Genomic DNA, 12536 nt, shown 5'->3' with positions numbered 1-12536 from the left:
GACAGTGATGGGAAGACAGGCGTCTTACCCCAAACCCTCTGTCTCTGCCCTATATGAGAAACCAAAGCTGAAAGTCTGTTGTCCAACACATTTAGCTATTTTGACTGTAAAATTCGTCAAATTGATTTAAAAGCACCCAACACTGGTCCCACAGAATAGCTGGCAGTGACTCAATATCAATTTCATAGAAGGGTTGTCTTTTTTTTTTAGCCTTTATTTTGAGTAATATTCGAAGACCACTTTTGAGCTGCCCGGTAACAGTTACCACAGTATGTGTAATAGCAGCGCACTCTGATTTCTGAGAGGTTTGCCTGGCGGCTCTGGCGAAAGGCTGCACGGTTACCCGCAGTCAGTACAGCGTGGGCGGGCGAATTATTCTGGAAACGCTACAGTTTTCCCTTGCAAGCATCCTGATTCTCGTTTTCTGTAGAAGTTGGCCAGCAATGTCAGATAACCAGGATACCGAGACGTTATCGGGAGAGTGCTGTGAGACACAGGTGGGCGTTTAGCAGGCTAGTCAGCTAGCTATGTTATACAAGCTAGCACTGATTAGCTTAAGCTGTTGTGTCTGTTAGCAAACAGCGGCTATAACTAGCAAGGTACGTTAGCGTACCCATGTGTGACTCATGTGGTTATTAGTCTGTAAGGGTTACAGGTCTTCAAAAATGTATCTAGGTGGCATTTGTATGAGTTTGCTGAGGTAAAACAAGCTAAGCTTCATGTAGCGTCAGATGTCAACAGGGCTGCTGCACTGCGAGTTTCCGCTGTAGTCGCACAGCACCATGCAAATCCCTGAGACAAGGGCTCTGCCAAAATAGGCCTTCAGTCTATAGCAGGACCTAAATGTGTGATCAGTCCAGTGAATATGTATGTATATCTTATTGTCGTGGTTCTCAGTAGGTTTGGTTTATTCACAGCAGGACAGCAGGAGAGGTCATGCACCTGATCATGTCTATAGGGCTGGGCTGCTTTAACTTTGCAGTAGTCCTCCACTGTGTCTTTCATTCAGCTGCACTATTTGCATTGAGGTCTTGTCTGTTTTGCAAGATGATTTCCCCATTCTGCAGGCATGTGTACAAACTCTGTGACCGCACAACATAAACACGCACGTATAAACATGGCGGGGGTATTATGCTGTTTCATGCAAAAGCAGAGACTAGGTGGTGCTGAATATGAAGGGGGAAGTGAAATAACATTCTTAATGTTTATGTTCTGAGATAGAATCAGATATATCATGTAATATCTCATATTTAATATATAATTCAGCTTGATCTGAGTAACTTGGCCTTCAGACCAAGCTGGATTTTTGCTGGTAGAAGGGAAACAGTTTCTGAATTGATACTGGTAATGCTACATATTAGACAAGATTTTAAGAAAATAAAACAGCGTTAAAGTAAATTAGGTAACCTACCTAATTAGTAAATTAGAGTAACCTACCAGCTGATAAAGATGGTCAGCCAGCTTGACCAGCTCAGCATGTGTTTCGTTAGCTGGTTAGATCAAGCTGTTTTTTTTTTTCTTTCTTGCTTTTTTTTTTTTCTTCAGGAGGAGTACATATGCTTTCACTGGTGCCAGGATTTGCACTGGTTAGCTGATTAACAAACTCAAAATTCTTTCATTTTGTTTATTTGCCACCATCCTGACAGAATATATGAGTAAAACAAGTGTAAACATTGCCATGGTTTACACTTGTTTTACTCACATATTCTGTCAGGATAGTTTGACGACCGTCATAGAGTTCTGTCATAGAGTTTGACGACTATGTTTAAGTTTAAACTTAAATCTGAAACTAAAACTATTTAAGTTTAAACTTAAACATAGTCGTCAAACACTATGAATAGCTATATGTAAATTCATAATGTAAGAGTCAGGAGTCAGTGTAGTCTTTAAAGGTTTGTAATGTAATATAGCAGAAGTTCCTGACACTACTCATGTAAGTGTTTTGTCCATTAGAGGGCAGCAAAAGAAAGTGAGAAGACAAAAAAAAAAAAAAAAACACATTGCAAAGGAAGCTTTACTGCGTAGTTTAAATTTGAAGCACTGTTCAACCACTATATGTTAAAAAATACAGCCCATATGAAACGTAAACTGTACTTCAACCAACCAGTGTCAGGCCAAGCGAGCTAATACAATGAGGAAAGGTGAAATGGAAATAAGTATTTGTTTAGCATGTAGACAGCTGGTAGGCAGGAAGGTAGGGCTCGTTTTTCTGGCAGTCCTCGACACCAGCAAACATTCGATCACGAGCTTGTTTGAGCATGTAAATAGCTGCATCCCTGTTACAATGTGAATCTGACTTTTTGTAGCTTTTAGAAGAGTTATGTATGGTCATACTGATTAATCTTGAATGAAGTTTACGTCACTGTTTCTGTCTTTGTCCATGCAATGTAAAGATCTCTCAGTAAATCTGCTTGCAAGCACAGCCTACGTGTTTTGTGTTTTATTCTACAGTTGCAGTGACTCGTAAATTCTTGGCAGGGTGTAGTACATCATTCCAGATACCATCACTGAGGCGGATGCCTGTGCTGTACCTGTTCGTCTGGGGTGTTGTCTTCTTCTGTCTGCCTTGTAGACTTGTGACTGATTAATCATTACATTAATCATTCTTATTAAAAAAAAAAACATTGTTTTTAAATGTCTTGTAGGAGTTTGATTCAATATAGTAAGTAATGTTACTAAAATTAATCTATCTTTTACTAGGGTGCAAACCACAGGTTTCTAGAGACGTCGTTTCTTGCTGCTTCCTGTTGTTGAAAGATTGTTTAGGTCTTGTTTAGGGTCAGTTACAGAGTAACCTTGGCAGACTTTTTTTTTTATTTATTTACTGTTATAGACATGGTGCTGTAGTTTGGACTTTGACTCACTCTACCATATGCATTTGTTCAGTGTATTTTCCTGGTCCACCTAGTTGCTGTTGTGTGTTGAAATGCAACATGTACAATCTTGATCCAAATTCCTGTGAAGTCTATCAGGTTCTTCAGGTTTTATGCTAATACAGTTCTATTTGTTAAGGATCTTTCCTTAACAACAGTAATAATAATCTTAAAATTAAATGAGAATCTCCTTATTTCTAACATGAATTTAGATTAGAACTTTGTCTTCTTTGCATTTCATGACCTTTGAAGAGTTAAATCCCAGTCTGTCCTGATGAGAAGGCGTTCCTGTGGTTCTTAAATCAGTTACTGGAAGCATCTGGCAGGCTAATCTCAGGAATTTATGTAAAATATAAGGTTTGAACATATGTTATAATGAAAATATAAATAAATAAAAGCTGTCATGGTCTTATAATGACTGTCATGGTATTGTAATGAGGACTAATCCAAATAATTAAGATACTTTAAGAGGAAGTATCGTGTTCCAGCATGGGTGTGATTTCACGTAGGGTTCATGTTCCTTCAGTTGAGAGCACACGTGTATAAAAAACACGTGTATAAAAACACGTGTATGTTATTTTTTTTTTTTTTTTTGCTGTTCTTGGATTCATGCCACACGTTCTTCATTATGCTGTGCTTTTTTTGTGCAGGAATCTCAGGACCCTAACTCAAATCCTGTGAGAACAGAGGAGGCCAAACTGAAAGCGAAGTATCCTAATTTGGGCCAGAAACCAGGAGGGTCAGACTTTCTGATGAAAAGACTTCAGAAAGGAGTAGGTGGCTGTATGGTGTTAGAGATATAATGTGGCATGTTGCCCTCCTTTGTTACTTATAATGAGGATTCACACCTGATAAAGCTGGTACTTAATTGGACCCTCTTTTATATATTTATTTATTTATTTATTTTTATTTATTTATTTTTTTAGCAAAAGTACTTTGATTCAGGTGATTACAACATGGCCAAGGCAAAGATGAAGAATAAGCAACTACCGGCAGCAACTGGTCCAGAAAAGAGTATCGTCACCGGTGATCACATTCCAACTCCGCAGGACTTGCCGCAAAGAAAGTCGTCCTTAGTCACAAGCAAACTGGTTGGCTAATCACTACCTCAGATCCTGAGCGACCCCTTTCCAAATTTTCTCTCCTCAACTTCAGAGCTCCATTGGGGTTGTGCACTATTTGCTTCATATTTTGGGTTTATTATTTTTATTATTATTATTATTACTATTATTATTTTTACTCTGTCCCCTCTCAACAGCTCTAGCCTGGTCTACCACACTGTCTCACACACATCTGGTTAGGGAGCAGTCAGTTCAGTGAAGGGCCAGTTAAGGTGACAGGCCATTTTAATGCACTTTATGATCTATACACCTTCTACAGGAATGAGATCAAACTCTTTGTTTAAAATTGTGGTCACAGACACATTGTTCCCTCATCAAATACTAATCATATTTACAGAGATGATACTCTTTGTTCTTTGGCATTAGCAGCATAAGATTGTTTTATGAAGCATATAGACATACTACTTAGCTATTCTGGTGGCAAATGCATGTTAGCCACATCTGTTATTTCTCATCTCAGTCTGATGAAATGTTTGCTTTTGGAATTCAAATGACTAAACTCGGTACTCATCAACAGGCTTGAGTTAGAATGTGAATAGACGAAAATGTGTCACGATAATCAAAAGTGCTTCAACCAAGGACCTGACCCAGCACAGAACATTATGTTCAGGACACCTGATCTGATGTGTTTTAGTAAAACCATGCAGCCTTGTACTGAGTAATTATGCGGAATAGCTCAGGCTCATAATTGTTAAGGTGATAAATGTAAGTGTACATTGATTACTTTTTTCACCTGTATAATACACATCAGGAGTTACCAAGGTACAATCATTCAGTCTGTGATGTTAATGTGTGTGAAGCAGGGACACTAAGAGGATATACAGGCAGACGGAAAAGCACATTACATGTGATAATATACATTTCGACCATTTGATTAAATAAGTGTGTTCAGGTAAGAATTTATCATTAAGTTTATTATCCCGGTGTTGACATGTCTGCCTTCCTAATCAAGGAAGACTAGCTTTTGAGCTATAGGATAATTCTGTTTAGGCTTTGATGATATTAATCTTAGTTTGTAATGATGTCGGTACTAAATACACCTAATTCAGAAAGCTACCAAGTTAGACTCCCTTAACTCTAGAAGTTCAAATCCCATTTAAAATATTTCACATTTACAAACCATGGACAGAGGTGATGTAAGTCTATCAGTAACCTATAAGATAATCAGATTTTGCTAAAAACTATTCAGGGACTTTAACAGCATAATCATATTCATAATCTGCGTACTGAGTGGAATTCTTTGGAAAAGTGCATTGTATCTCACACCCATACGAGTGACCGTGACCGTGTCTCATGTAAGAATGATGTTAATATGGTGGATTGAAAAAAATTTGCAGGCAAAATTGAAAAGTATGCATTTTGAGCATGATTATGTTTGAATGTTGTTTGGGTGTTTATTGTGAATAATGTATTATGTACAGTGTTGTACCATAACCTCTTTTAGCTGATCTCAAATTGTAAATAGATAGCACATTTATTTTAATATTTGTATTTGTTTTCATAACCACATATCTTCATTTTTCTTATCTCCACTCTACAGGCTTCCTATTAACATAATCATTTGTGAAGTTGTTTGCTAAACATCTTCCTTTGCAATGTTTTCTTCTCATTAATACAAAATATTTGTAAGAACCCCATATATATATTATATTATTTTTTCTCATTACAAAACTGTTAAGAGTTCAGTTAATTAGAAAACACACTGGGTTACTGTTAAGGCATATGCAGTTGTATAAAGGTGTAGACGAGGAAACCTTCCCAAGTTGTGTATATTTGTATAATAATGACACAAGTATCTTTATTCTAATATTTTGTCAGGTATTTCATTGGAATTATATAAGGGATAGCCACGAAAGGCTCTTTGGGAAATACTGGTTTTGAAACAAGAAGCTCTATGGGGTTGGTTAATGAGATCCATGCAAATATTTCATTTTGCATTAAAAGGTCAACTCACCACAGCTTTAATATGAACTGCCCCATACACTGCTTGAACAATTTGGAGTTCCAAAAACTAATGTTTACTGTGTGTATCTGTGTACTCAGTGCTGTACATGCACAGACAGACATGCATGCACCTTACCTTTACGTATTTATGATTTAAGAAGACTACTGTGGAATTGGCATCGAGAAATGGTAAATATGCAAGGAAAAATATCTGGTTTGGAACATTGTCCTAGACTGTAATGATGTCAAGCTCTGTCAAGTTCTGAAAGCTGCAAAAAGCTTAAGATTGTTGTCTGGAATAAAGTTTTACATGGACATGGTGTGGATATTAGTCTCATTTAAACATGCATAGTGCTAGATGGGAAAGAGTATGAGAAGTTCTTACAAAATTTTAGTATGTAGAGATACACAGAATAAAGTGACAAATGGTCTGTTGGTTTTTCTTTAGTACTTAAAATACAGTTTGAAATTAATTATGAAAATGGGAATGATTTTATACAAAAATACAAACATGTAAAAAAAAAAAAAAACAAGTACCTTCCTTCACTGTCCATTGCAATACAAGATAAAGCAAATGTTAAAGACTTTAATTTTAACATTTAATTTTAACCTGTTTGGCTAGTGCTCTGAATCTCAAGTTGTTTTTTTTTTTTTTAACAAATAAAACATTTCTCCTGAGTGCAGTGATGATAACATGTATTTTTGAAGCATGAGCTTGCGCCTCAGTTTGCTTTTGCTCACAGATCATAGACAGTAGGTTTATTTATGATTTGTTTTGTGGGTTTGATCATAAACCAGGAAGTAGATGTAACTGCAACAAGATGAGAAAGGCCAGCATGTTGTGGCTGTCTGTCTTGTTTATGCGCTCAGTGTTGCACACACATACGTGTTTCCTCAACTTGACCCTGGAATATCAATGCACTGCACACTTCAGTGTTTTCTCTTCGCTAACACACTTTTTTGTGAAGCGTTGTGAGAAGTGTGTTGTAGAGCTGCAGGTTGTAGACCACAGTGTGGAGCATGTGAATGCACTTGACACTAGGGGGCGCTGCAGGTCACAGTCGATCAAAGGCTACCCAAATGTGGAGCTTTCTGGAAAGTAAACAAACTCATGGAAAGAAATCTATAAATGGCTCAATAGATGCTTGTCCATGTCGCGCCACACTTCCCACGGCCTTATAATATCAGGAGCTAAAATAAACACTGGAGAACTGTGACTTCCTGTATTCTAGGCGACAGGTTCCCAACCCTGGTCCTGCACATTTCAGTGTTTTCTCTGGATCCAACACATCCGCATAACCAGCTGATTAACAGCCCTTTCTGAGCTGAAGTCGATGTGCTAGACAAGGGAAAACATTAAATTGTGCATGACAGGGATTACTCCAGGAACAGGGGTCGGGGAACTTGTGGTCTAGGTATCACTTCATTATTAGTATTTGGATTTTAAAGAACTCGAGATTTCATTGTCTTCTACCATAGGCTTCTACCATCGTGTTTTCGTGTTCAACGTGCCTTCTCTACATTTGCTGACAAGTACAGCCATCATCACTTCCGCGTTGGGCTGAGTTAATCATCCCCGCCCCTAGTCGCCATAAAAAAAAACACAGACTGCGCAGAAGCACTTCCGCCTTCGCGTATTGAAAGCCCGTGTGAAACACGGTAGTTTGAGAACTCGTAAGACAAAATGTAACGATTATTGGTTTCTCAGACTTCTTCTCAAGCTTCAGCTCAATTTCTGCGTATTCATTTTTAAACAGGAACCTCGCTATGATGTTTAGTCCAAAGGATTTGTCTGTAACCGTGCCTAACGTTCCCTCAGGGTGCAAAGAAAAGCCGTTTGCGGTCGTCGCTCCTATTCCGAGACCCACACTGAATTTAGGAATTTCCCCAGAAAACCAGCGCGGTTTGCCCGATGGCTCTTTACCGACTTCCCCCGAGTCTGACTGCGACGAAGTGCCAGGCGTCGGCTGCTTCCTGGAGCACGACACGCGAGAGCTTATCGTCGAGTTATTTTTGCTCTTGACCTCTTCTTCTCGCCGTTGTGGACGACATAATAAGGTTTTACACACCATGAAGCGCGTTGTTGACAGCCTGCTGGTCAAGCACGAGCTTGTATATAAAGGTAACGTGTAAAGTGTTTTTTTTTTTTTTTTTTTTTCGAGAAAATCCAGTTCCTTCCTGTTCTAGCCAGGTTCCCTAGGACTGTGCTTTGGCTAGCTTGTAGTGTTTATTTAAATGTGGTCTCTACTCGCTCTGAATACACACTCGTTTGCTGTTGCCTGGGAGGAAAGCTTTTTGACCTTCCAGCTCACAGCTTATGTAACATGTAATATAAGCAAGCTGGTACTAAAAACGTTCCTGTTGCTAATTTATGCTTGGTAATACCCAAAAGAGCAATGGGAAGTTACACTCAGAGCTAAACACCCTTTATGTCTTTTGTCTAGTCTTGTTTTAATAATAGTTATGTTCTTGCTGTCAGCATATGATGTATACATGTTGTATTTATAGACTTGACTCATATTTACTTGTGTTTTTATGGCCCAGGGATGCTTGTAAAGCTGGGTTTGGACGAGAGAGGAGATGACATGAGTGTGATTAGCTCAGTGGCCAAGGAGCTCTTCAGTGACGGCATCACAAACTGGGGTCGCATTGCCAGCCTGCTCGCCTTTGGGGCAGTTGTGTCTCAGTATGAGAAGCAGTCTGGACGAGGGCACTGTGTAAGCCTTGTAGCAGAAGAGATCTCTTCCTATCTTCTGTACAATCAAAAGGAGTGGCTTCTGAAAAATAACTCATGGGTGAGTTGGCAATACATGTGAATAGTTTTGATCATCCAAAAAATGCGGGTAAAGATTAGAAGCTCATTGTCCTCTCCAGTACACTCATTAAAAGCCTGGTTATTCTTGTACACACACTCACTTTTTTGGAATGTAACCCTCCTCTGTGGAACAATTGCGTAACTAGGCAGTCACTCTTCCATTTCCGTTTTATTTATTTATTTATTTATTTTGGCTCATGAGCTATGAATAATGTTTGCATAACTCTTTTTGTCCCCATTCAGGAGGGCTTTGTGGAATTTTTTCACGTTCCTGATCCCGAATCTTCAGTGAGGACCGCATTAACGACCTTTGTTACTGTGGCAGGTATTGGGGCTGTTCTTGCCTATTTGACAAGATAAGTGCCACTGGACCTTCTGACTGACTTTGGACTTTGCTGTAAAGTGATAAAAGAATATGAGCAGTCTGCTTTCAAGAACTCCATTCTAAAACTAGTCTGGACTATATAAAATTTGATGAGGCTTAAATAGCTCCATTATTGTGCATTTTATTCATGAAGAGTTTATTTTTTTTATTAAAATGTTTCTTAAAACACTATCTCACAAAATGTTTTTTTTTTGTCCAGAAACCAAGATTGTTTTTGTGTTGATTGATTGTTGACTTTCAAAAGAAGCTCAAAACATTTGCAAGACATCATATATTACTTACAGATATGTTTAAGAGCACAATGATGTGGTACTGTGACTATATGGAGCTGTTGTCTCAGGCCTTAGTTACTGTTTATCCTGAGGAATAAGCTGAAGGTGCTTACTACATATAACTGTACAATCTAAGGATCTTTGCCATAGATAGAAAATTTCACTTTGTACAAACATTTTGGTGCCATTTTTTTGTTTTGAATTTGGTTTTTGGACAGGCTTGTGGTTGAGGAAGTTCTGACCCTTCAGCACGTTCATCCAGTTCCTTTCTGTTTTCACACTGAAATGGTTTTGTAGAGAAGAGAGATCATGTAATAAAACTGATTGCTTCATGTATTTTTTTTCCGTTGTAATTTCACACTGGTTTAATTTCTTTTTCCATACGAAAAAGGAATCGTATGGAAATTTATTTATTTATTTTTTTGGGTACTTGTATCTTTGTTTAGGTGTTAAACCCCTAGGGCCCACTGAAGGCGTGTGGGACATTTTACTTTGTTGCATCAGACAGTGCTGTGTATGGAACATCCAGAGTTGCTCAGAGACTTGTGTGACTTTCATAAATAACTATGACACATCGAGAAGTCTCAAGCTCACCAGCTGACAAATTCAACCTCGGTACTATAAGAGAGGAAAGGTGTATTATAGTGTAGTATTTCAGTATAATGTTTGCATTACTCGGTCATGTGACTCATGCTACACTCAGGGGATGCAAAGCTATTATTACGTTGTGGCAAATGAGCACACTAGGGCTTTAGGAGTTGTCCTACTCTCAAGCTTTCACCAATCACCAACCGGTAACCTTGGCGACAGGGATAGTCTTTCTCTGAGCACCCAGCTGCTCTAGTTCATTCAGTCCTGATGTCTCTTTTAAGCTCGGAACACCATCCGGCATTCTTCAGTTGTGGTTTGGTGTTCCATACCCAGTCTTAAGAATACAAGTCTCCCAAATTCACACCATTTTATTTGATCAGGTTAATTTGTATCAGGTTTAAATGCTGTCAAAATAGTTCTGGGCTTTATTTACTACCACATATTAGTAAATCGTAGATATTAAATATCCATCAATACTTGGATTTGTCAGTAAAGAACATGGGATGTAATAGGGGAGTTGTGAAATAGGACCATGCCTACCAGGAAATGTAAAGCTGGTGGAAGTGGAGCATAACTCAATTAAATGAAATGTTTGGGCAATACAGCAATGATCAACATTAATGAGAAACTCTAGTCTAGTCTAGTCATATATTTACATTTTTGGTTTCCTGAACACCTGGTAGTTACAGTGGGATGTGGATTTAGCATGAGTTCTTAAAAAGCATAGAAATGTGTGACATTGCTATCATATGTTTGTGGTTTCACCTCCTGACATGCTGTTAGGGGTTTTTCAGTTTTGACTTTTTTTCAGCTTTCTGTTTGAGCAGCACAAGGGAAAAGGGATGTTGATTTCTGTGCTCTACATAGAACACATAATTATGTCAGTTCAGTGTAGCAGCAACGTGGCTAGATGGATTTAGCACATGACACGTATTTAACATTTATGATTACAACAAGAAAATTTGCAACAACAGTGAAATCTCTATAAAGCTCAAGATCTGACAATTGTACTGATCGTCTGTTTAAACATCATAGCTACTTGATTTGTTTAGTTGTAGTTGTGCCACCAGTGGTTGCTTTTTAAGCTAGATTTTATTTTTAACTTTTTTGGGCTGGTAGTGTTTTTGGGAAGCTGGGGTGGTGGCTTCATCAATAAATTGTTTAATGTACTGTATTGCGTCAGCACTATTACAATATAAAATAGGGTGGTGATGTGTGGTTATTTTAAAAATGTTAGCAGTTAGCAACATATAGTGCATGTCTACTTGACGTATAAGGAGTTTTAATTAACACTATATATCAAACTTTAAGAATAAATTGTAGACTGAGTTTATCTTTTCATAATACGCATCCCCTGTCCACTGGGTTGGCTAGGTTGTTCAATCTCTCGCAAGTTACCAAGCTAGCATTAGCAAGTAACCTATGTAATGGGTAATACAATGAAAATGCAGAGATGCAGTGTACAAATTTTAAAATGAATCTTCCTGTTTCCCGGGTTTGCTGTCAGTCATTTTGAGTCTACTCTCTCCCAATTGGCTAAATGCAATGTGGCAGGTGCACAATTTGCATAAATTTGGGCTCCACTCAACTTTTTCCACCACACAGCAAGTCAGACCTCTCCATCGGAATGAACAGGAGGAGGCACAGAGAACATAAATTCGACACATAGTGTAATGACGTCATTTTCCAGCATACCACCAGATTCAGATTTTTCAGCACATTCTCAGCAGATACCAAATCAGAAATAACAAGGAACAATGTTTCTAATATACCACTCTCACAGACTATTTTCAGACAGTGTCCAAGACTGACCCTCACTTCAGTGGATAATCTCAACTGGCTACTGTAGTTTTGTACTCTCCAAGAGCTGCTACTGAAATCATAAAGACTCCTGGGCTTATCTCAGGACTCCTACTCACAATCACAACAAGTATACACTCATACTGAACATCCTTTCAGGACACTTAGTATTGTCTCATGTCATCTTGGGGAGTTTTTCCTCACCATTGTCTCCTCTGGTTTGCTCATTGGGGATTAAAACCTACATCTGAATTTTTGTAAAGCTGCTTTGTGACTCCATTGTTAAAAATCACTATACAAATGAAACTGAGTTGAATTGAATGGAATAGATGTCACTTTAGTCATTGTTCCTGATGAACGATTACCCAGTGGAGCAGTCTTTGTGTTTGAAGCTTCTGCCATCCATGCCACAATAATGAACCCTTTTCAAAATCATTTAGATATTTTCCTCTTGCAATTTTGGTCCAAAATTAGACAACTGGACGTTTTCAGAATTCTTATACACACCACAGAGCATGATAGGATGTAAATTGCACCTGTGTGGAAGCATGTGCTCTTATGTTTCTCCACTTAGTTATTCAAGTTTTTCCTTAATTTGTCACCCATCTGTAGCTGGTTCCTGTCTTCGGTTTCCAAAGGGTTCAAACACCTGCCTGAATGAGCTTTATAAGACATGCAAATATTTTATTACAGATGACTCAGTGCCCCCCCCAACTGGATTATACACTGTTCTCA

General features: G+C 38.3%; 2 protein-coding genes across 2 annotated transcripts; both read left to right on the top strand.

Annotated features, from left to right (window-relative positions):
• Positions 1–282: 282 nt before the first annotated feature.
• On the top strand, positions 283–6253 carry ensab (endosulfine alpha b). The gene is made up of 3 exons (XM_026926457.3): positions 283–497; positions 3524–3646; positions 3800–6253. The coding sequence occupies exons 1-3, from the start codon at positions 444–446 to the stop codon at positions 3971–3973; spliced, it is 351 nt and encodes a 116-aa protein (XP_026782258.1). The 5' UTR covers positions 283–443; the 3' UTR covers positions 3974–6253.
• Positions 6254–7100: 847 nt separating this feature from the next.
• On the top strand, positions 7101–9746 carry mcl1b (MCL1 apoptosis regulator, BCL2 family member b). Its single transcript, XM_026926549.3, has 3 exons — positions 7101–8060; positions 8483–8733; positions 8997–9746. Exons 1-3 carry the CDS (start codon positions 7706–7708, stop codon positions 9111–9113), a joined length of 723 nt encoding a protein of 240 aa, XP_026782350.1. The 5' UTR covers positions 7101–7705; the 3' UTR covers positions 9114–9746.
• The last annotated feature ends 2790 nt before the right edge of the window (positions 9747–12536 follow it).

The sequence above is a fragment of the Pangasianodon hypophthalmus genome, chromosome 1 (assembly GCF_027358585.1).
Source record: "Pangasianodon hypophthalmus isolate fPanHyp1 chromosome 1, fPanHyp1.pri, whole genome shotgun sequence".
Lineage (NCBI taxonomy): Eukaryota > Metazoa > Chordata > Actinopteri > Siluriformes > Pangasiidae > Pangasianodon > Pangasianodon hypophthalmus.
This window is presented reverse-complemented; position numbering and strand designations above follow the sequence as displayed.

Coding starts and splice junctions, on each gene's coding strand:
- ensab (XM_026926457.3), top strand. CDS start 444: ATGTCAGATAACCAGGATACCGAGACGTTATCGGGAGAGTGCTGTGAG. Junction 498..3,523: donor GAGAGTGCTGTGAGACACAG/GTGGGCGTTTAG, acceptor TTTTTTGTGCAG/GAATCTCAGGACCCTAACTC. Junction 3,647..3,799: donor TGAAAAGACTTCAGAAAGGA/GTAGGTGGCTGT, acceptor TTATTTTTTTAG/CAAAAGTACTTTGATTCAGG.
- mcl1b (XM_026926549.3), top strand. CDS start 7,706: ATGATGTTTAGTCCAAAGGATTTGTCTGTAACCGTGCCTAACGTTCCC. Junction 8,061..8,482: donor GCACGAGCTTGTATATAAAG/GTAACGTGTAAA, acceptor TTTATGGCCCAG/GGATGCTTGTAAAGCTGGGT. Junction 8,734..8,996: donor TTCTGAAAAATAACTCATGG/GTGAGTTGGCAA, acceptor GTCCCCATTCAG/GAGGGCTTTGTGGAATTTTT.